The sequence below is a fragment of the Ipomoea triloba genome, chromosome 3 (assembly GCF_003576645.1).
Source record: "Ipomoea triloba cultivar NCNSP0323 chromosome 3, ASM357664v1".
NCBI lineage: Eukaryota > Viridiplantae > Streptophyta > Magnoliopsida > Solanales > Convolvulaceae > Ipomoea > Ipomoea triloba.
Window position 1 is genome coordinate 2239218 of NC_044918.1, and position 27124 is coordinate 2266341.

Genomic DNA, 27124 nt, shown 5'->3' on the forward strand with positions numbered 1-27124 from the left:
TTGTAAAAATGGTCCAATTGCACAATTTTTTCTTGTTTGATGGTTGAATTGCACACTTTTTAAGTTCAATGACCCAATTGCACAAAAGCGATAAGTTCAGTGGCCTATTTGACACTTTTTCTTACTATAAATGATGTATCGTCACGTGCTGCAACCGTGCAACCTATGTATAATATACAATTTAAAAAAAAAAAAAAAACAGACAGTAAAATTTATTTCCAAAAGAGAAGATATTGGGATACACGTAAGTACAAGCATCTGGGCAGCATAAAAAGGCACCATTTACCGCTGACTCGAAACACTCATAGCAACCATTCTCGTTTTCCAACTGTTTTCTTTCTGTGTTTTCTTTGCTCCCAAGTCTAGCCGTATAACCGAATTATATTATATATATATATATTATAGAAGTCCTCGAAGATTGTGGATTTATATCTCTCTTAGATTTCCCTTCTTCTGTGTTTTCTTCACCTTGTAATGGAAACCCCTTATAGTACAAAAGAAGGTGTCTACATCCTCGGACCCACTGTCTAAGATGTCCAGTTTCGCTCCGGGTAGTAGGCCCCACCAGGATGCTCTACCGGGGTCAAGGACGCCGGCGAATTTCGTAATTAACCTCCGTTCGAGTAATCAGACGCTGACGAGTTTAGAATTACGGCAACTCGTGAGGAAATTGCCGAAGCGCCCACAGAGCTCTTCTCTATGCGACGGCGGTGGCGCGAAACTCTGTTACGAGCGGTGGCCGGAGACGCTGGAGGCCATGGAGCATTTGTGGCGAACCCGGCTCGCCGGAGAGCTTCTGTTCACGCCGGCGCTGATAGGAAGTGTGGAGTTGGAGAAGCGGGTCATGACGGTGTTTTATCAGAGAGTTAGGGAGTTAATGTACGGAGAGTTAGTTAAAAATTCCGGGAAGAAGTTAACGGAATTAACGGAGGAGGCAAATGCCGTCACGGCTAAGCTTCAAAAGCCGAATTCTTTAGGTGTTGCGAGTGATTTGTTGAAGAGGAAAGAGGCTTTGTTGGTTGAGGTTGAGTTGATAAGGGAAAGGATCAAGGAGTTCAAGCAGGGAATAAGGTGCGTGTGGTTTCATCTTAAGGATATGGATGACTCTGAGGAGAGTGTGAGTGTGTTGAAGCTCGAAGGAGAGTTCAATTGGGACCGCTTACATTATCTAATGATGAGGGAATGTAAAAGGCTCCAAGATGGCTTGCCCATTTTCTCTTTTCGCCAACAAATTCTCAGGGAAATTAGTTGTCACCAGGTAATTACTTGTCTCTGTTGCCTAATTTTATGTTCACTGCTTTAATTCTTTACACCATTTTAGTAATATATTGAAGGCTTTTGATTATTTACTATTTTGATTAGAACAAACTAGAGGAGGATTGGTTTAGTGTTTCCATTAATCCACTGATGTTGATTGATAGCTGCTGCATTATATGCTTTCTAAAATATGATTCCTTACTGTGGGAATTTCTATACCCAACCTCTGGTTTTCTAGAATCTTTTTTCTTTTCTCCCACATAATAAAGTTAGCAGTTTTGGAAAAGATTTACTATTGTGTAGGCATAGATTCTAAAATCTTTCCTAGTGTACTAGTGTGTAGTCCTTAATGTTGAGTTCGAGCATTGCTCCTTACAATTGGAATGATGTATTTTGTTTAACGATTGCAGGTCACTGTGTTGACTGGGGAGACGGGTTCTGGGAAGAGTACTCAATTGGTTCAGTTCCTAGTGGATTCTGGGATTGGCGGAGATGGTGCGCTAGTATGCACCCAGCCCAGGAAACTGGCTGCCATCTCTTTGGCAAGGAGGGTTAAAGTGGAATGTGTTGGGTGTTATGAGGATAATTCGATTATCTGTCACCCGTCATATTCATCTAGTTCCGGGTTTGATGCAAAGATAGTCTTTATGACAGACCATTGCCTGCTGCAGCATTACATGAGTGACAACGATTTGTCCAAGATATCGTGCATTGTAGTTGATGAAGCACATGAAAGAAGCCTAAACACTGATCTTCTTCTAGCATTGATAAAGGGTTTGCTTCATCGGAGGCCTGATATGAGGCTCGTCGTTATGTCTGCCACAGCTGATGCAGATCAGCTTTCGAAATACTTCATTGGGAGTGGAAAATTTCATGTGATTGGCAGAAGTTTTCCGGTTGACATCAAATATGTCCCGTGTGAATCGGAATGCTGTTCTGGGGTGGTTGCTCCTTATGCTTCAAGTGTTGTCAAGATGGCGCTTGACATCCACAATACCCACAAAGATGGAGCAATTCTTGCATTCTTGACTTCGCAAATGGAAGTCGAATGGGCTTGTGAGAATTTCCGGTCGCCCTCTACCATTGCCTTGCCTTTGCATGGGAAACTCTCCAATGAAGATCAGAATCAAATTTTTTTGGATTTCCCAAGAATGAGAAAGGTCATATTTGCTACAAATGTTGCTGAGACATCTTTGACAATTCCCGGGGTCAAATATGTTGTTGATTCTGGCTTGGTGAAGGAGAAAAGGTTTGAGCCTGGAAGCGGAATGAATGTATTGAGGGTTTGCAAGACCAGTCAAAGTTCTGCAAATCAACGAGCTGGGCGAGCTGGGAGAACTGAGCCTGGAAAGTGCTATAGACTCTTCTCAGAAACTGATTTTGAGAGTATGCCTTGTCATCAAGAACCTGAAATTCACAAGGTTCATCTTGGTATTGCATTGCTGAGGATTCTTGCCTTTGGCATAAAAGATGTGGAGAATTTTGATTTTATTGATGCACCTAGCCCAAAAGCTATCGAGACGACTATCAAGAGTCTAATTCAGTTAGGAGCCATTGTTCAAATTAACGATGGTTATGAATTAACTGCAGAAGGACTACGTATAGTGAAGTTGGGTATTGAGCCTCGGCTTGGGAAAATGCTCCTTGATTGCTTCGAACATCAATTAGGTAAAGAGGGTCTTGCCCTCGCTGCTGTTATGGCTAATTACAGCAGCATTTTCTGCAGAGTTGGCACTGAAGAAGAGAAACTAAAATCTGATTGCCAAAAGGTGCAATTTTGCCATCCCTTTGGTGACCTGTTCACTTTACTCTCTGTGTACAAGGAATGGGATGCTTTGCCTCGTGAAAAGAGAAATAGATGGTGCTGGAATAATAGTGTCAACGCCAAAACTATGAGGAGATGCCAGGAGACTGTGCAAGAATTGGAAGCATGCATTCGGCATGAACTGAGAGTTCTCGCTCCAAGTATCTGGCACTGGAATCCCCAAGTGCATAGTGAACATGATGATACATTAAAACGTATAATTTTAGCATCCCTTGCTGAGAATGTGGCAATGTACTCTGGTTATGACCAGCTTGGCTATGAGGTGGCACTCACCGGGAAGTATTTCCAATTGCATCCTTCATGTTCGTTGTTGAATTTCTGTCAAAGACCGACATGGATAGTCTTTGGTGAAGTTTTGGTGGCAGCTAAAGAGTATCTGGTTTGTGCTACCGCATTTGACTTCAGCTTTCTAGCCACCCTTCAACCAGCTCCATCGTTCGACTTTTTGAAGATGGACACTCGAAGGCTGCAGAAGAAGGTTTTGACGGGGTTTGGAAGCCTATTGCTGAAGAGGTTCTGCGGGAAATCTAACTGTAGTCTCAATCATCTCGTTTCACAAATCAGACTATCATGTATGGATGAACGCATTGGCGTCGAGGTGAGGGTTGATCAAAATGAGATTATACTGAATGCTTCTTCTGGAGACATGGAGAAGGTTTTAGCGGCTGTGAATGAAGTGTTGGAGCACAAGAGGAATTTATTGAAAAACGAATGTTTGGAGAAATGCTTGCACAATGGAGGACCTGGTTCTTCAGCTTCTATTGCTCTTTTCGGAGCTGGAGCTGAGATAAAGCATTTGGAGCTCGAGAAGAGATGTTTGACTGTCGACATATTTCAGTCAACTGGAACTGCAGTTGATGATAAGGAGTTGGTGATGTATCTGGAGAGGAACTGTGGCGACATATGTGCAATCTTCAAGTTCTCGGGCATAAGCCAAGAGAGCGAGGAGCTGGAAAAATGGGGCAGGGTAACATTTCTCACCCCCGATGCTGCTAATCTAGCTACTGCGTTAAATTTGGTCGAATTTAATGGTGGGTTACTGAAAATAGTTCCTTCCAAGGTAATGTATGGTGGCGATAAAAGAATGCTCTCATTTCCTTTGCTCAGAGCCAAAGTTTATTGGCCTCGTCGGGGCAGTAGAGGGAAAGCTGTTCTGAGATGCGACCCTAACGATGTTTCTCTCATTGTTGATGACCTTTCTGATCTAGAAATAGGAGGAAGATTCGTTCGGTGTGAGCCAAGCACAAGTTTCCCCGACCGAGTGGTTATTACTGGTATTGATAAGGACATTTCTGAAACTGAGATCTCCGAGGCTGTAAATGAACTAACAGATAGAAACATCCTCAGTTTGTTCCTCGTCAGAGGAAATCCAGTAGAAAATCCTTCACTCGTTGCTTGTGAGGAAGCGCTGTTGAGAGAAATATCCTCCTTGATGCCTAAGAGGACTCATCTTTCTGCACAGGTCTTCCAACCTGAACCTAATGATAGTTACATGAGAGCTATAATCACATTTGATGGAAATCTCCATCTCGAAGCTGCAAAGGCATTAGAAGAACTGGATGGGAAGGTGTTGCTTGGATTTCTTCCATGGCAGAAGATAAAATGCCAGCAGATATTCCAAAGCAGCGTGTCTTGTCCCGCAGCAGCCTATCATGTGATCGAGACGGAGTTGCATCATTTACTAGAAAGACTCAAGAATCATAAAGGTATAGTCTTTAACAAAAATGTTCCAATATTGTTCTTACCTTTTGGAAGTTTGGCATTAAATGTTTTTGAAACTTGATTGTGATGACTTCTTTTTGCTGGATATCCCAGAAAAGGAAACTGACCAAAAAAGTAGTACTTTTCATTATTCAGTTGCTTGGTTTAGTTTATGTTCATTTATCTTGATTGCTTTGGGCTTTTCCTGTTTAAATTTCACACCTTTTTGCAACTGAATGTCTGTGGCGATTGTGCAGGTGTTGAATGCCGTCTTGAGCAAAACGAGAATGGTCCCTATAGGGTTAAGATATCTGCAAATGCTACAAAAACAGTTGCAGAAGTGAGAAAACCTTTGGAGGAGCTTATGAAAGGGAAGGCGATAGATCACGAGGGCGTTACTGCAACAGTTCTGCAACTTCTGTTTTCTTGGGAAGGCATCAATCTTATGAGGTCGATTCAACGGGAGACGGGAACCTATATTATGTTTGACAGGCATAACCTAGTTGTGAGAATCTTTGGTTCTTTGAACAGGGTTGATATGGCAGAGCAGAAATTTGTTAGCTCACTTCTTGCATTGCATGAGAACAAGCAACTTGTAGTGCGTCTTCGAGGTGAAGCTTTGCCTCCTGATTTGATGAAGAGAGTGGTTGATATGTTTGGACCGGACCTGAAAGGGCTCAAAGAGATGTTTCCTGATGGGGACTTTTACCTAAATACCCGACGCCATTGCATTCATGTCAGAGGAGGTACTAAAGACCTGTGCCAAAGAGTTGAGGATGCAATATACGAGCTTGCCCGGGCTAGTGGCTCACATATTGAAAGGAACGACGATGAGGCAAGCTGCCCGATTTGCTTGTGTGAATTGGAGGAGGAACGTTACAAGCTTGAAAGCTGTCTCCACGTCTTCTGTCGATCGTGCTTGTTGGAGCAGTGCGAGTCTGCAATCAGAAGCAGTGATGGCTTCCCATTGCGCTGTTTGCACAATGGCTGCAATGCTCCTATCCTTATCACAGACATAAAGTCTTTGTTGCAAGTCGAGAAGCTGGACGAGCTTTTCAGGGCGTCGGTGTCAGCTTTCGTGGCAAGCAACGCCTCGTACAGGTTCTGCCCCTCACCCGACTGCCCTTCAGTTTACCACATCGCACATCCTGACTCCTCGGGGTCGGCATTCATGTGTGGAGTGTGCTACTCGGAGACATGCACTAGATGCCACCAAGAGTACCACCCCTACCTCTCGTGCGAAAACTACAAGGAGTTCAAAAACGATCCAGACCTGTCCTTGAAGGCCTGGGCGGAGGGGAGGGAGAACGTGAAGGTGTGCCCGGTGTGTAAGAGCACCATCGAGAAGGTGGATGGGTGCAACCACATCGAATGCCGGTGTGGGAAACATGTTTGCTGGGTTTGCTTGGAGTTCTATGAAACCAGTGATGAATGCTATAACCATTTGAGGTCTGTTCATTTCAGCATTGTATAGTATAGTTAGCTCTCTGTAAATCTCTTGTCTATTAGTCTATATCTATACAATTCCAATTATACACCACTCCCCTGTAGCTAAGCTGTAGGGGAAATCAGAATGCAATTTATATCATCAAGGAGTTCAAAAACAATTATCTCTGTGTCTTTACAAAAATGTGCTGATTGAGATATTATATGATATATATTCATGTTTACATATACAGGTTATGAATAAAAATTAAGCAATTGGATTAAATTAAAAAAAAGGCCAGGCTCACCCCAGCAATTCCCATACAGAAAGCCATTGCCACAAACCATGTGGAGCTAGTGTTGTGATCATCATCAATTTTTTCCTCTCTACTGCCATGAATATACTGTTTTTCCATCTGGGAAACTTGGAGCTCAAGCAATCTAACCCAGTTCCGGCATGCGAATAACCGCAGAGATTCTTTCAGCAGAAGATTCGACAGTGCGTCTGTTTCTTTGGACAAGGCTTGAAATTTCCTCTCCGCTTCCCTGGCCCGGGTCTGGGATAGTCTGAGGGCCTTGAGAAGCTCTAGCTTCTCGTTATGATCTTCTAACGCGCCGCCGTGTTTTTCCATCGGAGGCGGGGAGACGCCGGAAAAGACCTTGAGCGGCGGGGGTAAATCGCAGTTCTGCATGAGGTCAAGACCGGATTTTTGAGCGAGAAACGTGAAACCCAAAGCTATGTCATCCTTGTTTGACCGGTTAGCCATGATCCAGCTTGCCATTGACGTTGGATCTCCGGTTGGGGTGGGTGGAGGGTTGAAGAACGGATAGTGGTTAGGTTGGAGTTATCAAGAGGTTCAAGGAAGTGGGAGATAGCGCCATAGTTTATGCAAGAAAGTAACCGGTTTGATTCATGAGATTGGTGGGGATAATATTTTCTCTTTTGTTGGATAAGGAAATAAAAATTCTTTGCTTATGTGTGTAAGCAAAGATAAACCATTTACATAAATTTGTTAAAAAGAGTACGTTGATTGTTTCCAAAGGAAACTGCGCCCACTATCCTTTCGTCAAAGCAAAATCTTCAACCTTTACACCTTATAATAACAAACAATTAAGGGTTAATTTCAATTTGAGTATTAAAAGTTTGATAGTATCACTGTTTTCTGAATTAATCAGTTTAGTCTTTTTTAAGTATTACAAATTCTTTTGTTAGCGCTAAAGATGGTGATTTTAAAACTAAAAGTGAGAAATTTTTAATAATCAGTGGTCTAATCTGTTGGTTTCGAATTTGTGGACTCAAAGTTGAACAATACAATAATCAAGTGATTAAAATTAAAATTAACTAGTGGTGTTGGGATTTTCCCCGTTGTTATGCCATGGACCCGGGTCCATGTCCACAATTTTATAACTCCATGTTCATAATTTCATAACTTCATGTTCACAATTTCATAAGTCCATGTTCACGGTTTCATAACTTCATGCTCACAATTTCATAATTTCATGTTCACAATTTCATAGATGTTCAAAATTTCATAACTCTATGTTCAAAAGTATCAAAACTCTATGTTCAACAGTATAACACAATTTTTGAATCTATATAATAAAATTGTGAATATAGAGTTAAAAATTATAAATATTGAGTAATATAATTTTGTATATTGAAATTTAATATTGTAAATATAGAGTTTTAAATTTGTGAGCATAGACCCGATCTACCTTACAAGGTGATTCATAATATAATTTGCCAGATTTTCTTGAATGGGCTCGACTTGATTATTGGGCTACAATATTGTTATTGGGCTCAGAAGGAAGACCTGAGTCACAAACATAGCATGGCTTGACCAATGATGTATGAGATCGATTCTTACTTCGCTTGAGAATAGGCCAATATTTTTTTTTTGAAAAGTCACCAGATTTAGGAGTACTAAATTATTAGATCGATCTAGGATATAGTCTCTTATAAATAGGCATCATACTCCATAATTTTGTAATTCATAATCAATTGATGATTTCCCATAGTAATGATGTTGTTATACCGTGGACCATGGTCCACAATGTATTGTAGACCATGGATCATGACTGATACTGCAATTGTGTTGAACTGATACTGCAGTTGTGTTGAACGGATACTGCAATTGTGTTAAAAGGGAACTGCAATTGCGCGGAACAGAGGCCGTGTTATCTGTCTAGAACTGCAGTTGTGTTGAACTGATACTCCAGTTGTGTTGAACAGATGAACGGTCTCTGTTCTGCACAACTACAGTTTCATTTCAACACAACTGCAGTATCTTTTCAACACAACTGCACTATCCGTTTAACGCAACTGCAATATCAGCATGATCATGGTCCACAATATAATTTGCGAGTAACGATATTTTAATGAGATCCTAATTTTGAACTCAACTGTTATACCAAGGATCAAACTTCACCTTGCATTGTGGATATAAGTTCAAAAATTAAGTATTTGCAGTTAGCATGTTTATGTGTCTTTAGTTAATAAATTATGTGTATATAAATAAATTGAAGACACATAATTTGTTTACTACATGCACATAATATGTTAACTTAATTACAAATACATAATATATTTACTATAGATGCATAATCTAAATGTAATTTTGGATTAGAGTACGTAATACAAGATAGATTCTAGTCCATGGTATAATTTACCTTTTGAACTAATTTGCCAATTTTTAATTTTTATAGTTAAAAAATTGAACTCCATCAAATCAACAATTAATATTAATTTAATCATAGTTTAAAAAGAAACCTCTAAAATGGTACCAATATAACTATGCATATGATTGCAGTCGTTTGTTTATGTGGATTTTGATTACATCAAATGATACGAAGATAATGATACTACACATCATGATGAATAAACTACTGGCCCTAAACCATTGGTCTGCACCGCCCCCTCCACGAAACCAAATAATAAATAAAATAAAATTTCACCCTTTAAAAGGAAATAAAATAAAAATGAGAAAATACAATAAAAATATCAAGAAACTCCACATGAATAGTCTTTAGAAAATTATAACTTTTATTTCTTTAAGTTATTAGGTAATTATCCAATAATTACCAACGAAAATAACAATTACCCAGAAATTAGGGAGAGAACGACTAACTTAGATAAAATTTAAGAATGAAATAAAAAGCACATGTAAAAACTATGTACAAAAATAATAATTACCTAATAACTTAATGAACAAAATTACAAATTTCCCATACTTTTTTTTTTAATTATTTATAAATTATATATGGTTGAAATAACAGTGAAAAATGGCACACCTCAATCTTATAGTATGAAAATAGACTTTTTAATTAATTTATTGAGTGAACAAAATTTTGAATTTTTATACGCTAATTAGTTGGCCTACCATATAGCATTGACAATTTGTGTGCTTGTAAATGAACCTATATGCAAATGTATTAGAACACGGATATCAAACTTAGGGTAATCATGGATTCATGGTGCCAGCTTTCATATCCTTATCTTATTATATAATTTTTTTTTCATCCAATCACATTAATGGTTGTATATCAAATTAAATTATTTGTCCTTTCGAGTGGACGTTGGAGCATGATTTTTATATCTAAAGGTCATAAATCTTATTCTTGTTAATATCTTTTTGGTAGAACTTATCACATGAGATCTTTTTCGTGTAATTTGCAAGCTATTACACAAGAACAAAGTTTACCCAATATTACGAATTTTCTTTGTCATAAAAAAAACATAGTTGTTTTATTAGTTTATTTATTGAAAAAATAAATTAAAATAATTAATTATTAATTATATAATTTATGAAAACATTGTCGGGTGTCTATTAATTACTATATATTTTCTTTTTTTAAATGAAAAGAGAAATGTCAACTATTATACAATGTGATGACATTTTTGTTACCATTTTAAATGAGTAGTTACGGGATTGATAATCAGTGGTGATGTCGTATTAAATGATTAAAAAAGAATGGAAAAAATGATCTTTTCAAAATTACTCTCGTACTTATTTATTTATTTTTATATGGTGGCACCAAAGTAGAATGGATGCAAGCCTTTTATTATCATTTATAATTAGTTATTTAACTTTAGATTTTTTCAAATCTAACACCGTCATTATTTGACTATGTTTATAGTACTCATCAAATAAATTTTTATAAAAAAGTTGTACAATAATAATAACCACTATACATTATACAATATAAATGAATATATAACGTTTGACTCAAACATCATACCTATTACGTAGTATTAAAAACCAGTTGTCAACTTGTGTGCATTTTTTGTAGGCTGTATTGTGCATTATGTGTTAGTATGACTAAACATTGAATTGGAGGTTAAAAAAAATGGAGGTTATATTTTGGAAATTTTGATTCACAGTACATAATGATTGATGGATATAGTGAAGATGGACTCAACTCGGGCTAGGGGTGCCCCAATTCGGGGTGGCCTTGGGATAGGCTCAGCGGGTGGTGGCCTTGGTAAGAGGCGGCCTCGGCGAGCAGTAGCCTCGACCAGGGTGCCCACCTTGCGCACTACATGCGTAGACTTAGTCAACAAGATCCAACCGTCCACCCTATTCTCGTGATGCGGTTAGGATGAAGCTTTAGTATAAAAGGACTCATTATTGTCTTGATTAGGACATCGTTTTTCTATTATCATCTCTATTGTCTAAATATAAACACTCTTGTAATGATCTTACATCGTTATTAATACAAGAATTGTCTCCGCAACATTTATTCATTGTCTTTTCTATCAAATCATCCTTCAGTAGCATTTCCTTTATTTATTGGGTTTAATAATTTGGGCTACCCGGGTTAATTAAATCCATCAATGCAGATGAATTGATGGAGAGGAATAGGAATGTGTGAAGTGATAGGAGCTGGAATAGGAATGTGTGGATTTTGTGCTTGTGTTCAAATGTGAATCATCCCTTATGTGAGAACCTGCGAACTATACAGAATCTACTACATTAATACTCTAGGTGAACAATGCACACAATCTACCCGTAAAGTAGATTCTGTGCGTTCGTGTAGTAAATTGAGTGCATTCATGCAAGTTCACAAATTTTTATTTAAGACAGGTGATGGGTAAATACGCACAAAAGACTGATCCGTATAGCCGGTCCGTCAAGAAGTCACCCGACCGGTCAGTCATAGTCATCAACCCGACTGGATAAATCACTTATGATCAACCGGTCTGCTTGTACCGATAGGCCTCGTGACAAAATGCTCTCGGATCACCCTTGGAGTCGCCCCGACAGAAACACACCCGACCGGTCTACCAAAGGATGACCGGTCGGTCAACAAAGTGACGCAACCTGCAAGCCGAAATATTATCTTACACAACAAGTAAAGCAGTCCAACTTGCGCCTGGATGACCGGTCGGTCAACAAAGTGACGCAACCTGCAAGCCGAAATCTTATCTTACACAACAAGTAAAGCAGTCCAACTTGCGCCTGCAGGCCGGCGATTGACAACTTGCGGCTCTGCAACCTCGACCAGTCAACCTACGCGTAGCCTGCAGAGTGACCGCCTGACCAAGCCAACAAGAAGACGCCACGTCAAGCCACTTGCAGCTGGTGCACTAATTGCGTAGACCGACTTGATTTAGTATAAATAGGAGGGGTCTCCCCCTCACTTCTCATCTCCATCTGATTGTAACTACTACTACGCATTACTTGTAATCTCACCCTACAACATCAATCTATATCACGGTCTACACCCCGTGTAACCGTTCCCTCGTAATTCCCACTCTGTAATTGCAACCTGACCGCCCTACAATAGCAGCCTGCGCTATACCAAGCGGCCCGCTCGTAATCACTTACCGATCGGAATATTACTCAGCCTCGGATTGCCCGGTCGCCCTACGGTAGACCGACCGGCTGACCTACGAGCGCTCTCCCACTTATCCACAAACATACGTATTCGTAGTGTAATCGTAACCCCCGGTTCCATTTACGCTATCAACAGGGTTCTTATTTGATTCTGAATATATATATATATATATATATATATAATATAATTCAGATGCGGTTGGGGTGCTCAGGTGTGGTTGAGCAATGTGATGAGAGCCATTGATCTTGTCAAAATCAACGTTCAAGATTAATAACATTTTTAAAAAAAAATGCGGTGGCAATTTGTTTATTTTTCGTATGGGTCAAACTTAAGGTGCGTAGGGTTTGTGCTTAAGGTGCGTCGTGTTCCTTCTTTAGGTGTGTGATTTATGTGCTTAAGGTGCGTCACTTATGTAGTTGAGAACTTAAGGTGCAAAAGTTCTGCACTTAAGGTGTGTATGTAGGTTTTGTGCTTAAGATGCGTGATTTTCTTTCTTAAGGTACGTGGTTTCTATGCTTTAGGTGCGTCAGTTCTTCAGTTGATAACTTAAAGTGCATTTTTTGTTGAAACTTAAAGGTGCGTCGGTTTAAAGCTTTAGGTGCGTGATTTTTTTTCTTAAGGTACCCAGTTTCCTTCTTAAGGTGCGTCTTTGCATCACTTAAGGTGCGCCATTGTTAATAAACTGGAGGTGCTCGAGGTTAAGACTTAAGTGCGTCTTTTAACACTTAAAGTGCGTTATTCTAACACTTAAGCTGTGTGTTTCTATCACTTAAGGTGCGTCATTTGTAGCTTGTGCTTCTTCCTTTCAGACACACGTTTGTTGTTTATTTAAATTTTCATTGATCTGAGTCGTTGATCTAGATTTGAATAACGACTCAGATCTAACTTCATGACCGCGCCTAAACCCATCCATATATATATTAATTAGTGGTCCCACATAAAACCTAAATTTGCAATAATAAAAACCAAAGAAAAACCTCTCATTACGTTTGTGAAAAAAAGCATACTCATCTTCTTTATCTGTAAAAGCCATTTAAAAACCCCCTAATGGGGTGGCTGTAAATGCTAAATGCCAACAAGCAAACACCGTGTAAGTCCAACCATCCAAACAACAACAACTCCCCACAAATTGCAGTTTTCCAGTGTCTTGTCAGTACGTAGCCCCGGCCCCCACCACCATCAAACTTGCGCGTATTTGACCCAGTAAACTCCATTGACTTTTGACACCAAAACGCAAAGAAACTTAAGAAACCGCACCTAAACTCACCCAATTCCCAATCCTCCTTTCATTCATCCCCAATCCCCAATCCCCATTTCCCTGTTTCACCCAATGTTTTGAGGTATCAAAAATCTGTATCCTCCGTTTCTTCCATGGCGATGGCTAGAAGGGTTTTGGATGATCTTAAAGACCCCCGAATGGTGTGTGACGATTGTTCACCTGGTGCAGATTGTTCCCAAGATTGTACCCTGGTAATTCCTGTTTCTCCCCCTTCTAGTGTGAAATATCACATGCCTGCATATTTCATCTCCATGCTATGTCTTCTCGGCGCCCTTTTCGTCATCCTCTGCTACGTCACCATCCTCAAACGGTACCGTTTAAGCCAGCGGAATTCCCGGAGGACGACGCCTTCTCCGGTAGAGGAATCCCGGCGGGATTTTATCGACGGGGAGCAGACGCAGCAGGTGGATCACCCGATTTGGTATATAAGAACCGTCGGCCTACCTGACGCCGTTATCGAGTCTATATCTGTTTTTAAGTATAAAAGAGCGGAGGGTTTAACGGAAGGCACGGATTGCTCCGTTTGCTTAACGGAATTTCAAGAAGACGAGAGTCTCCGTTTGTTGCCTAAATGTAGCCACGCTTTTCACGTCCCCTGCATCGACACTTGGCTAAGGTCACACAAGAATTGTCCGCTGTGTCGCGCGCCGATAATCAGCGAAACGGCAAACGTTGTCGAACAAGCGAACAACGTTGTCGCGGTCGCCGATCAAGAAACCCTACCGGAAAATCAAGAAAGTGAAGAGGTGATCCCCGAAATCAGGCCCCCAATTGCAAGTATTGAAGCAATAAATCACAAACGGATTCGAGCCCAGAGCGATTTGGCCGAGCACAGAGTTATTGTGGACGAGAATGGGAATTTTGAGCCGCCAAGAAGATCAGTGTCGATGGATGATTCCTCTTCGGCTTCAATGATTGAAGCGGCGAAGAGGAATTTCGAGATTGGTTCCTCAAAGCCATCTTCTTCTTCTTCTTCTTCTTCTGCAAGTAGAAGTTCTCGCTGGTACAGTGCGATGAAGAGTTCTTCATTCGGGCGGTCCCTGCAGAAAGTTCCGATTGGTATGAAGAGATCATCCTCAACTTCTAGTGGGAAGTGTTCTTTGCCAACTACAAATAGCAAAAGCCAAGATTTTTGAGGGGATTAATGAAAGCACCTATTGTTCCGCTTCTTGGTTTTAGTACATAATCTGGACAGCCTGTGCCCCTTAATTGCAATTTGTATATCAAATCGAACTGGTTTCAGCAGGCTAACAGTCAGGGATTTATTGTAAGCAATGAATTTGAGGCTCTCTGAATCTTGAATGCTTTAATAAGAAGTTACAGTGAAACGTACACTTCCATTAACTGATAAAATTGGTCTTTTGTTTCCCTTTCCATTGCATTGTCCGTGTTTTATGCAGTAATTTTGGGTTTTTATTGTACTGTTCTTTGCTATGCTCTGTTCTCTATGCAATATGGATTGACATGAAAGTCACAAAAAGAGTTTTCAAAGAAATGTTACAAGTCATCGCCATTCTACTTACGTTTCCATCGTTTTCTTTTTTTCCCTGCATTTGATGTGTCATAGCTGATTTTATGAATAGTGTCAAGGAAAATGACATAAAGCAGCAATTTTCTCGCAGGAAAATACTGGGAAAATTCATCACTTAAAATCGACATTTTTGTTATTTTGTGCTCCCTAGACAAAATTGCCCCTCGCCTCGATCTCTCTTAGTCGATCAGAAGGTGGATTACTGATATAAAATTTATTTTTAATACGTTAAATGTTCATTTTTTGTGTATTGAAGATTCATTATTTGGTATACTATTAAATAATAACGAACTTTCAGTATACAAAAAAAATGTTGAATAATAAACATTCTATACATTTTAAAAAAAGGAAAATGGCACTTTTCCCCCCTATGTTATATGCTTATAGCACTTTTTCCTCCTGTGTTATTAAAGTGACAGTTTTTCCCCCGCAGTTATTTTAAAAGTGGTAGTTTTCTCCCTTGTAATGTTAAATTGACATTTTTGCCCTTAAAATAACTATTTCATTTAGTTTTATTCTCAAATCAATTGTTACTAATATGTATGGAAGATCACGGTTTGATAAGAACCTAATCGAACACTGTAGCAATTGAACTTAAATAGTATAGACGGTTACGGTTACGATTCAGAACCGAAAAAAATAAAATAATTGTTAAATTTAGACTATTTTTAAATAAGAAATAAAATTATAAAAATAAATACGTAGTAAATAAAAAATCGAAAAATTAGAACCGAACCGTACCGATTTATCAAAATAAGTGTTTGATTATTTTCACTATATATGACTGTGGTTAAGTTCCAGTTCACGGTTCAACAATTATTTAATTTTGAATTTTTTGGTTCTGAATCGTAACCAGAACCGTCCATACTATTTTGATATGATTGTTACAGTGTTTGGTTAGATTCGAACCGAATCATGATCATCCATACATATAAATAATAATTTGCTGGAGAAGAAAAATAAATGAAATAATTATTTTTAAGGGTAACAATGTCAATTTAACATTTAAGGGGGAAAAATTACCACTTTAATAATACTGGGAGAAAAAGTGCTATATGCACATAACATAGGGAGAAAAAGTGTCATTTTCCTTTAAAAAAATTGTATTCAAAATGAACATTTTTCCATGGCCGATATGTATAAATTGCCGTATGAGTTATGAGTTTAGTGTAGGAATGGAGGCTTGTTTGGGCCATAGAGATAACTAGGCCCAGTGTGAAATTCATGATATAAAGCCCAATTTTTAATCTGAAAACACAAGCGAAAAGACTGAATTAGCCCAATTTCACACACACCATCAATTCATAAAAAAACGTTCAATACAAGCATAACAAATTGTGGTCCAGTGGCATCAAACCCTTCCCTTTCTACGGGAGGTGGTACTGACACTAAATATAGTTGTATTTTTCACACACAAAGGACTAATTTTGCCCATATATGATAATATTTCCCTTTTTTGAATGTTAATTATATGGGATTAATGTATTATATGAATTTTAAAAATAGGCGAATTTTTTTCGTTGCATCAATTATTGCAGTTGTGCAGTGAATCTTCAGTCTTCGCTAAAGGCTTCTTGTACTTCCTTTAGCAAGTGTCCTTGATACAAAATTTTCAAAGTAATATATACACACACAAAGAGAGTTATGGTAAAGCCGATTTAGAAGAATTTCTTTACCATCGTATTATCTGTCTCAATGTTTCAATTACAACAATTTGAATCTCCATGCACAAAATTGAATCCTACGCCGTACTTTTTTTTTTTTTTTTTTGAAAATCCTACGCCATACTTGTTACGGAATAGTTGTTACTAAATTTAAGTGATTCTACATATCAATTCCGAACATTTTAAAGTTAGAAACTTAATTAAAATTTAGTGGCATTCAGTTGCACCCCACGTGGGAGGGATGAGTTTGAGCCTTAGTGGAAGCGATATTGACTTTTTGTACTTTATTTGGTTGAGAAAAATAGCTATAAAAAAATCTTGATACTGGACCATAGACCATTCAAAAGAAGAGGGTGTGGTAGTTGCGCTTACGCTATGCACAAGCACACCTTGCGGAGTTGCAGCCTTCTGTTCGCACCGACTTAATTCACTAGTTTAGTAGGCTGTATTTAGAAAACGATATTAAGGTTCGAACCTCAGCAGCTATAGTGTGGAGATTATGTTTAAAGTAGGTAAATATCTTGTATGCATAGGCATTTGACCATGTCTACTGAATCATTAAGTCATTATTACATCATCTCAAATGCTTTGTTGGGGATTCAATCTTTTAGGAGGAGTATTGCATCCATCCAAGTACGTGGCTCAATTAATCACTTAACCATATCTTTAATTTGCAGTTAACTGTATTCAGAAAGCTGGTAATTGCTATGGTATGGTAAATAACTAAATATAACCTCGAAAATTTAAACTGAAAAAGCTTTTCTTGATCAGGCTTTGTTGAAAGGGAAGCTAAGGACTTGATTTCTGTCAAAAGTGAATCGTCTTTTTGACTTGCAGAATGATCTAGAAAGAGCCCAAAGTAATTTTCACTGTTATATATACTTCTACATTAATTAATTTAACTAGGATTAGGGAGGATTAATTAACCCTTTGAAAGAAATAAGACTGCAATCCCAATTGTGATTTTTTGAAGAAGCTAAACTTATGTGGAGGAGAGAAATTATTTGAGTACACTCGACAGCACAACAACAATGTCATTTGTGACGTGTGAGGCGTAACCCTGCGCCCATCCGGACGCCTTAGTCTATAGATTTTTAATTTTTTTTTCAAATTTATTTTATTTTTTTTTCTTTCATTTCATTTTCTCTTTCATAATTATATTGCAAAAACTCATAAAAAATTACAATTATTGGAGATGTTTTAGGGACTGGTCATGCGTGGTGAGACTACTATACAGAACATTGATTAGGCAATAATTAACACAAAGACAAAACATTCCAAAACTAGTTTATATTTATGCTAATAAACATTACATATGATGATGAGATCAATTTAAAGCATAAAGTAGCGTTGATTTGACAATGCGACCAAGAATAATTTTACAATTTTTAGAATATTCTTTTAATTTTATATATTTCTCTTTCTGGGTCCCCATGTTACAGTGGGACTTCTGAGATCATTACTGGTTCTCTTGTTCAATCATGGCAACCATTTCATGCACAGAACTGGCAATCTCCTTCACTGTACTCAGCCGACACTCTTCCTCAACCTGTTTCCATCATATCAAACAGTAAAAATATATTCAAACGAATAATTATCGTAATTACTTAAATTAACATGTTTGTCATGTCATCCATTAATGTTCTCTGAGTTCATATTTTTTAAATAATAATGCTTTTTTATAAGAGAATATTTTTCTTGTACTTTTTTAATTTTTTGAGTCTGTGACCATCTATTTGGAATGATAACAATGTAATCACATTACATAATAGTTGGCCTGAGTTCATTTAATTTTATTGTGACTAAAATTATTACTAACCTTTAGGCTGAAAGAGTAGAGCACCATGTGATCAATTGTGGTAGCATTTAGGTGGAGAATTGTGAGGGACATAGCATGAAACCAAGTGACCATCTTCAATAGTTGTTTTGGGCGTTTTCTTGATAATACCTTCACATTTGCGTGGTCGTCTACCATGGCGACTTCGATGTCGGCTACGGCAGAGCACTTCTCGGCCGCCGCCTTGTCGGAGGCGGCCACGTGGTTCCGGGTGGCTGAGGTTGAGTACTGAGGGAAATGGAAGAAGGTGGAGAAGGGGAGAGATGATGATGATGTTGAAGTCTTGGTTGCGTTGTTATATGGCAGATTTTTCACCAGCTTGTGAGCTTCCAAGAATTGAGAGAGTTGCTCTAGCTCTTTCACAAAATTTATGGCTCCTCCAACAATTGATGCTTGGTCACCCTATTAAATCATATTTAATATAACTATAAGATACAAGCTAAGGATATATAGTGACATCATAAAATAAAGATAAATTCAACTCTCTACTCCAGATATAGGCTGGTTTGCCTTTTGTGATCATTTAACATTAGGTCACAAGGTAAGATTTACTAGTACACTTTGACAGTGTGGACAGACCTTTATCCTTATCCAAGAAATAAAGACAAGTTTAAAAACTTGTAATGCACATGCATATATGCCATGCATATAATTAAGTTAAGAATCATTATTTATTCGTGTATCGCACCGGTAATTTACTAGTTATATTAAACCTTGTTGCTAGTAGAATTGAAGGTGTGCGTACCCTTTGAGCGTATGACGGCGGCATCATGGAGCGGAGGACGGCGAGGTAGTCGTTCATTTGGCGGCGGCGGTTTCTCTCAACCTCAATATGGGTCATCCTTTGGTTCTCTATTTCTTCCTTGTTCTTGGAGCATTTGGCGCGCCTTCTCTTCCGTCGAGTCACCGGCGCCGCCGCCGGCGGTGGATCCATCAACCCGTTCCCGGCGGCCGCACAAACTTCCGGCGACGAAGTATTCGCCGCAGAAACAGGAGGAGACGAATAATCCCAACAGTAATACCCACCATTCGAACCAACTTGCTCCGTAAATGCATCGCAATAATTCAACTTCCTCTCATCATCATCTTCAAACCCAAAACCGCCATAGCAATCCCATCCCTCCATACCGTGAAAATCTCTGCACCCATAGCTAAACGGATCTTGCTGAAACACAACAGCTTCTAAAGCCATCTATTTTTCTTTTTCTCTGCAACAACAACGCTCTCTCTCAATTATATTCTCTCAGCTCCCTAATATACAAAGAAAGAAGATGGGTTTGCCTCCCCTTTTAAAGGCTTCAAAATAGGAATAATAAGCTAGCTTGGACCAACTTGCACTACGTACCAACCATATAATAAAACTTAGATGTATGAAAATGCAACTATTACACGTGAGGACTTATGTGTTTATTGTTGTCTTGAGAGAGTGAACACAATCATTCTCTTGTTAGATAAGTAATTAAGTTGAAAAATACACTACTACTAGATAGTTAGGTGAGTAGGTACGGTACTCGCAAACTATTGAACATTAATTTATTTAATTTCCAATAATTCAACAAGTTGTACTCTATACTATTATTACTATCTAATCAAATAAAATATAAGGAAAATGTATAGCTGTATACATATAGTCATATATGCACATATGACACGAAACATGTAGTATGAGTAGTGATAATATAATGTTGTTGAACTTTCCTTTACAATATTGATGACTTTGGGGTTAACGAATGATAGACTCAAGTTTGTCTTGATTGGGATGGAGAATTCGAAAATTATTAAATAATTAAATAATTAGTTACAATTGGATGGAAAAATATATAATAAATATCAACTATATATTTAATTTGTAAAAAATGGATGGCGTTGTGGACTTGGGGGTAATTATTGAAACCATCATCATCTGAAAATGAAGTTTGCGTATATAGTTAACCAAAATTATCCTTTTCCATAAAGTGAAGTGCTGCATGGTAGGCTCATATAGGATGTGGTTAAATTATTTGACAAGCCCCGTGGTCGGAAACTCTAGCAAGCTATGCATTTGGACATTTCAATAACTTTTCTTGAATGTGGTTGGTTTTACCATATTTTGTATTTCAGATGCCAAAAGTGTTTGTAGAAGTTGTTTTGTTACAAAATTTTCGTTTTTCGGCCACTTTTTATAGTCAAAAGATCGACAAAAGTGGTAAGTTAATATTATTTGTTTGGATGTATTAAGCATAATACATATATATATATATATATATATATATATATATATATATATATATATATAAATAATAAATATGAAATCTAGTTAATTATCAAATTAAACTTTTAATTTAGATGAAACACATCATTTAATTTTGTATCAAAGAGTCAATTCTATGCGAAAGGATGACCTGTGTGAGAGGAAACACATCAAACGAGAACTCTTGCCCAAGAGAAAAATAGGAATTCATCGCAACCGTCCATCTGTCCAGATCTAATGGATTAGAAACACTGTTTCTTTAAAAAAAATGCAATGAAATTTGTGTGAATAATTAAATTTTGAAGTGCAAGTAAATTATGTTAAAAGTGCAAGTAAAATGTATAAAAAGTGTAACAAATAATGTACACCGAACAACAATATTAGTGTACATAACTTAACGTTATCATTAAGTGTACCAATGTGAAAAGATAAATTACTTGCACTATTAAGTGTAAATGATTGCACTTTTAAGTGATTGTAATTGCACACAAAATTTCAATTATTTACAAAAATACCACCTCATTTTTAAAAAATTACATCTGATATGTTAGATCTAGACAAATGGATGGTTGTGACTTGTGATTGGTTCTTATTCCTCTCCTGGGCGCCCGTTCTGAAGTACAACCTTATATCTCTGTGTGTGTGTGGGGGGGGGTGGGGGGGGTGGGGGGGAGTGAGGACTAATCTAATACATCCGGTAGATCAATAAACGTGAGTTACTAAAAAATACAGAGTATTGGTTAAAGGGGGAGGTTATCTTTATAAATATTATAAACTTGAAAGTTTATAATAATTATAAAATTGACACTATATATATATATATATTTTTACTAAAACCCTCCGTTATTATTGAACTTGATGAACAATTGAGATTCATCCTTACTTTTATTCTCATTTCAACTCACCTATAAAATACTATAAGTTAATTATATTTAAGGTGAAAGTGATTATTAGGGTGCAAAAGTAAGGTACAATGCAAGTGCATTTATTTTGGATTTTGGAAGGGCATTGTTTGTCTTGATTCGGCGACGATAGATGATATGAAGTTTGACCTAGAAGCAAGTGAATCTTTGAAAGAAGATGATGATGAACTGAGGGCTCAAACTTTAATTGACTAGAGATGAAAAGCTATGTGGAATCAATAATATGTGGAGGGTGAGAGCTAGACAGTAGCTAGCTAGGTACAGGTGATAGAGGGAATTAAGGCTGCTCTATGATCTCTCCTCATCATCATAAGTATTCATGTGACCGACCACACACAAACAAATGCGAATCTCTGCAACCCTAATCATCCATGTTAAAGACCCAACAACCTACGTATGTATAGTAACTTGGCTAGCATTCTAGCAGGCATTTCTGCTTAGCTTCAACCCCACATTTCATCTCTTCTGGTTTTTTTTTTATTTTTATGAATTGTTGCTTTTTATGCATATATGTATCAATCTTTGCTTGCTAAAATTTAGGTATCCTAATGTTTAGGAGCTATATATGTATAAATCCGCCCTGTATTTTATATCATTATTATAACTAATTCTTTGATTTACGTAAAAGTTGGGCTACTAAGAGCATCCTTATCAATGGAGTTTTTTCGCGGTATTTTAGGAGTTTTTGTAGGTGTGATTAGGAAAGAGAAAATAAGTGGGGAAAAAAAATAATAAAGCAAATCAAATAAAGAAATAAAAAAATAATAATAAAACTGAACTGGTCAGGCACGCCTGCGGGCGCGTGCAGTGCACGCACCCGCTGGGCGGCTGCTGTGCGCGAAACGCGCACAGCTGCAAAGTAAAAAAAAAAATGTCAGAATCTACTTTAGAATAATCCTTCATTTGCAGGAGGTATCCTCCTCCTCTCTCTCCTCTCCTCTCTCTGCCTACTACATGGCCAATTTTCTGACATGATCTCCTTGAATATGTGCTGATGTAGTTGCTCTAAAGATGCATTTGGGGTAAATATTACTTTTTGACCTTAGTCATCAGTATAAAATTACAAGGTAAATTAACTTAGGTGGCTCATAAAACATGAACTCAAATCAAGAAAGCAAATAAACAACTTTTACGAAAAGTTGAATTCGAAACTTTTTAGTTATAGTCGGACTTAAATGTAAGGCCAGGGTAGAAGGAAAACAAAACATGCAATCCAAGGTTTAAATTGTTGTGGTTCTTTGCCAGACCAATATATATGGTTAAATCCCCTTGTCTCAAGACTAATAATGCAAGATTATGGTAAGTGGTTAACTACTCAACAATTATTAAATTAGAGTTAATTATTTTAACATTTTTACATGAGAAATGAATTACTCATACATTTATACAGGAAGTAATAAAATTGTAAGCATCCTAATAATATATATACATATTATAAGCAAAGTTTATTCTACTTGTTAATTATAGTCATGATCAGATTAAATATTTATCTTTCCTTTTTTTTTTTTTTTTTTTTTTCAATTGATACATTAGATAATGATCTCTATAAACAGATTCATATACACTACTTAGATGATCGTTCCCTATACAAATTGGCATAGTGCTTATTTACACTTTAAAATATTTTATAGAGTTATATATGCAGTGATGCAGACCTACATCACTTTTTGCTATTGCATATAATAAAATGAATATTAGAAATAGGATGTTCAATTCGTCCTTGGAAAGTAATTATAGATATTTAGAAAGCGTATATAAACCTGTCATTTTAAGCTTTAGCAGCTTCAAGGGGTGCACGCTTGATCAAAGGGATTCATTGACGAGTATCCGGTTTCGGACAAAATAGCTGACAATTATTATTATTATTATTATTATTATTATTATTATTATTATTATTATTATTATGGATTAATTTTTAAATGAAATTATGAGTTTTTTATAAGTCACTACTAATTTATTTTTTAAAAAACTAAAATAAACTATAATATAATATAATTCTAGAATTCAAAATAAAAATGAGAATAATTTTTTAAACATCCCATGCAAAAAACAATCACCCAATTTTACAGATCCGTGAACATCCTAACCAACATTATGGTAGGTTACCTTAATGTTAGTTTTAAGGATTTGCATCATAGTAATTTCGACACGAATCCATTCCACAGCTATAAATGTACATATAAATTTGACTGAATCAGGGGAGAATAAATTCACGAGGACAGTACGTGTGGGCCTAATAAATATCCTCTTCTTAAATAAGGGTTCGTAAGGTTTTATATATTTAATATACGGTCCAAATGAAGACTGCACTTATTTCTTCCAAGATTTGCATTGTCTGTTCTATCAAGATGTTGTAGGATCGCAACATATTAGTAAATTAGGGACCACTTTTATTATTATTATTTTATTTGTTTGTACCTATTTTTATTAATTTTCCCCACCAAACGACCAGATTTGGGTGTCTCTTTTCTAATTTATATAACTAAAGAAAAATGAAATGAAGATCTTTTCACAAGTAATTATCATTTCGGTCCATACAACTTCAGTTTTATAGATATTGGATCTTAGCAAATTATATTAATTATATCGTGAAAAGGTTTATTAAACTAGCTAAACTTTTATCATATATTTTTAAATATTTATATTAAAATCACGTAATAAATACATGGTACTTGATACACTGATACTCAATAAAGGCTAGAAAGAGCTGAGAAAAGTTTATAGTGCATGTTATAGCGGGGTTCTTTCACCGAGCTACGGGTATGCGTTTTTTTTAAATGGTATATTTACAATTAATTATTTATTCACAAATTACAAATTATGTCAAAAACTCTTAATGCCAACTCAATAATATATGTGAAGCTAATGTTTAGTTGTTTGTAATTTTCTTATAGATATTATTCCTCCTAACTTTCTTGACTAGAACTTGATGTAAGCATTCTAAGTTTTGTTTAACGTCAAGACCAATTAATGGACTGACTTTATTTATGTTGATATCGATCTAATTAATTATTTAATTAATTAGAGGTGTATATTATCTTAATTATTATCTAATTAACTGGCAGCGTTTTGAATGAATCAAATGAATTATTGTTTAAGAGGTTCGGTGCCAATTAAGTGTTTAGTTAATTAGAGATGTTTAATCGTGTTACTTCTACTTATCAACTTAATTATTCTATTTTTTTTCTCCATAAGTATTAATGAAGCCTCTTGAATTTGTCGTTATTTGAAATGTTAAACAATTTTATAATGCTAACACGCACAGACGCACACGCACTTGTACATAAGAGTTGACATTAAGGTTTAAATTGTAATAGACAATCCTATATTTTAGGTTAAATAATTAAACATTATTATTTTTTATATTTATTTAAATTATAAAAGTCCTAAAAGTTGCTATTTATTATGGGATGTTTGGTAATTGGCTAATAATAACCGGTAACTGATAGTTGGTATCTGATAATTTATTGCGTAACTATTTTGACAAGCTAGTAATACCGTATTAGTTGATTATAAAATTGTGTTTGATAAATTAGTTGTGTACTTTTAGTTGATTCAATGTAAATGACTTATAAGTGGATAAGTATATTGGGTGTATGTTTGCATGGCTCGCATATGTGAATCGAAATCAGAATGGGAATCAAATACTTGGTAATGATAATGTGTTTTGGTGAAAGTATTTTGCATGTATGATAGGAGGTTGGAATTGAAATGATTACCAATATTGATGTTTGGTTGTGTATGACCTTATAATGAGAATAAATGTTTTAAAAATACGAAAACAAAAAGTCAAGGTAATTGGTCATAATATAATGACATCCAAAGCATCAATATGAACAAAAAAGATCAAAACAAAAATCTAAATGTACTAATCCAAACTTAGAAGTTAGATTACCAAAAAGATGGAATGATATTTTAATTAGGGAATGGAATTTTTAATTGAAGGGATAATCAAAACCCATAGCAAAGTTGTAAACCAAACACTAACTATGATTTTGATTCTCATTATATTCCTAATATGTAAAGTGTAAACACATTAACCAAACACACCCATTGTGTTATTTACTTAACTTGAGTTAATGCCCATTTTGGTCCCTCAACTATAGCATAATACTCGATTTAGTCCCATACTATTAAAACTACCCAATTTAATTAGTCCTCAACTTGTAAAATCATACCCAATTTGATCCTCCGTTACAATTGACATCCATCTATCGTTATAATCAGGGGCCAAAACGTCATTTTAATAGTCGAGGGACCAAAATAGGTACCCCACTCGCCACTATCCCGCCAGTGTCTCTCTTCCTCCGCAAAAGCAGCAATTCTTCCGCTCCCAACAAAATCAGGGGCAATTGTTCCGATCAGCCGCCTATTTAAGCTGTCGTGCTGTGGTGAAGTTGCCTCACTCCTCTTCACACTTCTTCTGCTTAGTCCTAGCTATCCTAACTCCCAAATCCGCCATTGTTACATCTTCGATCCTTCTATGATCTTTCTTGAGAGCTTAGCTTAGCTTAGCTTCCTTCCATGCATGGCTGAAAACTTTTTTCCTTCCTCCTCTTCCTCTTCTTCTTCCCCTTCCTTTCCACCCTCCATTGAAGGTGGTCAGTCTTCCTCCGGTCCGGAAAACCCTACTGGAACCGGGTTTTATCCACAGCCCACACCTCGGTTCAAGTGGACTCTTCAGCGTCTCTTCTTGGAGGTCGGCCATTGAATTTGAGGTGAAGCTAGGGAAATGGTTACATTGCACTCCTCCAAGAAGTTGAACAGTCTCCAAGAAGCAATGCATGCGCAATGCACAAGCAATGCACATGGAATGCACGTGCAACGCACGCGTAAAAATACTAGTAATATATAATTTGACAAAAAGTTTTTCCTCCCTCCTCTTTCTCTTCCGCTTCCGCCTCCAACGCTTCCCTTCATGGAACCCTTCCTCCCTCATCTTCTACAGACCACATCTCTACAGTAATGTCTGATATACAACCCAAACCTCGCTTCAAGTGGACTCCTGATCTTCATCGTCGCTTCTATGAGGTTATTCAATTTCTTGGAGGAGTGCAATGTAAAGGCGATACTATGTTGTTTCGATCCGCCGCTTATTTATGCTGTCGTGTTGTGGTGAAGTTGCCTCACTCCTCTTCACACTTCTTCTGCTTAGTCCTAGCTATCCTAGCTCCCGAATCCGCCATTGTTACACTGCCAAGTAGTCCACAAATTCCATTATCGGAAGACAAGAAAGCAGTAGGAAAAATGGAAGTTTACTTCATCTGTTGAACTGAGCAAAAATGAATACAGACTGAAGAAGACCATGCCTCTGTTCTAATATAGAGAGGTGGTTATAACATATTATAACACCGGAACTGTAAAGATTACAAAATATCTTTTCTACCCTTTTTCTTCTTCCTCTAATACCCATCTTCAGCTTAAAGTTTTGCTCGCAATCAGGTCGTCTGCCAGGGAGGTGAGTCGGCACTAATTTCCGTCGCCTTCAGTGAGGGGAGTCGTCGCTGATTTTTGTCGCTACAGACCAATGATTTCTCAGTGTTGATTTCCGTCGCCTTCAGCGAGGTGAGCCGACACCTTCAATTGCGGATTTGGGGGAAGCCTGGTTTGAATA

The 27124-nt window shown here is 37.1% G+C and overlaps 4 protein-coding genes across 4 annotated transcripts; 2 read left to right on the plus strand and 2 right to left on the minus strand.

Moving 5' to 3' along the window:
* The first annotated feature begins 337 nt into the window (after positions 1-337).
* LOC116013340 (ATP-dependent RNA helicase DEAH11, chloroplastic-like) lies at positions 338-6393 on the plus strand. The gene is made up of 3 exons (XM_031253032.1): positions 338-1258; positions 1668-4788; positions 5041-6393. Exons 1-3 carry the CDS (start codon positions 533-535, stop codon positions 6255-6257), a joined length of 5064 nt encoding a protein of 1687 aa, XP_031108892.1. The 5' UTR covers positions 338-532; the 3' UTR covers positions 6258-6393.
* Positions 6289-6990, minus strand: LOC116012127. The gene is made up of 2 exons (XM_031251597.1): positions 6517-6990; positions 6289-6339 (listed from the first exon to the last, which is right to left on the minus strand). The coding sequence occupies exons 1-2, from the start codon at positions 6988-6990 to the stop codon at positions 6289-6291; spliced, it is 525 nt and encodes a 174-aa protein (XP_031107457.1).
* Positions 6991-13276: 6286 nt separating this feature from the next.
* Positions 13277-14820, plus strand: LOC116011957 (E3 ubiquitin-protein ligase RING1-like). The gene has a single exon (XM_031251399.1). It carries the CDS (start codon positions 13418-13420, stop codon positions 14459-14461), a length of 1044 nt encoding a protein of 347 aa, XP_031107259.1. The 5' UTR covers positions 13277-13417; the 3' UTR covers positions 14462-14820.
* Positions 14821-17820: 3000 nt separating this feature from the next.
* On the minus strand, positions 17821-19590 carry LOC116014364 (transcription factor bHLH94-like). Its single transcript, XM_031254409.1, has 3 exons — positions 19103-19590; positions 18340-18759; positions 17821-18069 (listed from the first exon to the last, which is right to left on the minus strand). The coding sequence occupies exons 1-3, from the start codon at positions 19547-19549 to the stop codon at positions 17980-17982; spliced, it is 957 nt and encodes a 318-aa protein (XP_031110269.1). The 5' UTR covers positions 19550-19590; the 3' UTR covers positions 17821-17979.
* Between the last annotated feature and the right edge of the window lie 7534 nt (positions 19591-27124).

Coding starts and splice junctions, on each gene's coding strand:
- LOC116013340 (XM_031253032.1), top strand. CDS start 533: ATGTCCAGTTTCGCTCCGGGTAGTAGGCCCCACCAGGATGCTCTACCG. Junction 1,259..1,667: donor GGGAAATTAGTTGTCACCAG/GTAATTACTTGT, acceptor TAACGATTGCAG/GTCACTGTGTTGACTGGGGA. Junction 4,789..5,040: donor AAGACTCAAGAATCATAAAG/GTATAGTCTTTA, acceptor GCGATTGTGCAG/GTGTTGAATGCCGTCTTGAG.
- LOC116012127 (XM_031251597.1), bottom strand. CDS start 6,990: ATGGCAAGCTGGATCATGGCTAACCGGTCAAACAAGGATGACATAGCT. Junction 6,340..6,516: donor TCTGTATGGGAATTGCTGGG/GTGAGCCTGGCC, acceptor TTTCCCCTACAG/CTTAGCTACAGGGGAGTGGT.
- LOC116011957 (XM_031251399.1), top strand. CDS start 13,418: ATGGCGATGGCTAGAAGGGTTTTGGATGATCTTAAAGACCCCCGAATG.
- LOC116014364 (XM_031254409.1), bottom strand. CDS start 19,549: ATGGCTTTAGAAGCTGTTGTGTTTCAGCAAGATCCGTTTAGCTATGGG. Junction 18,760..19,102: donor CGCCGTCATACGCTCAAAGG/GTACGCACACCT, acceptor ATGATTTAATAG/GGTGACCAAGCATCAATTGT. Junction 18,070..18,339: donor TCTACTCTTTCAGCCTAAAG/GTTAGTAATAAT, acceptor TGATGGAAACAG/GTTGAGGAAGAGTGTCGGCT.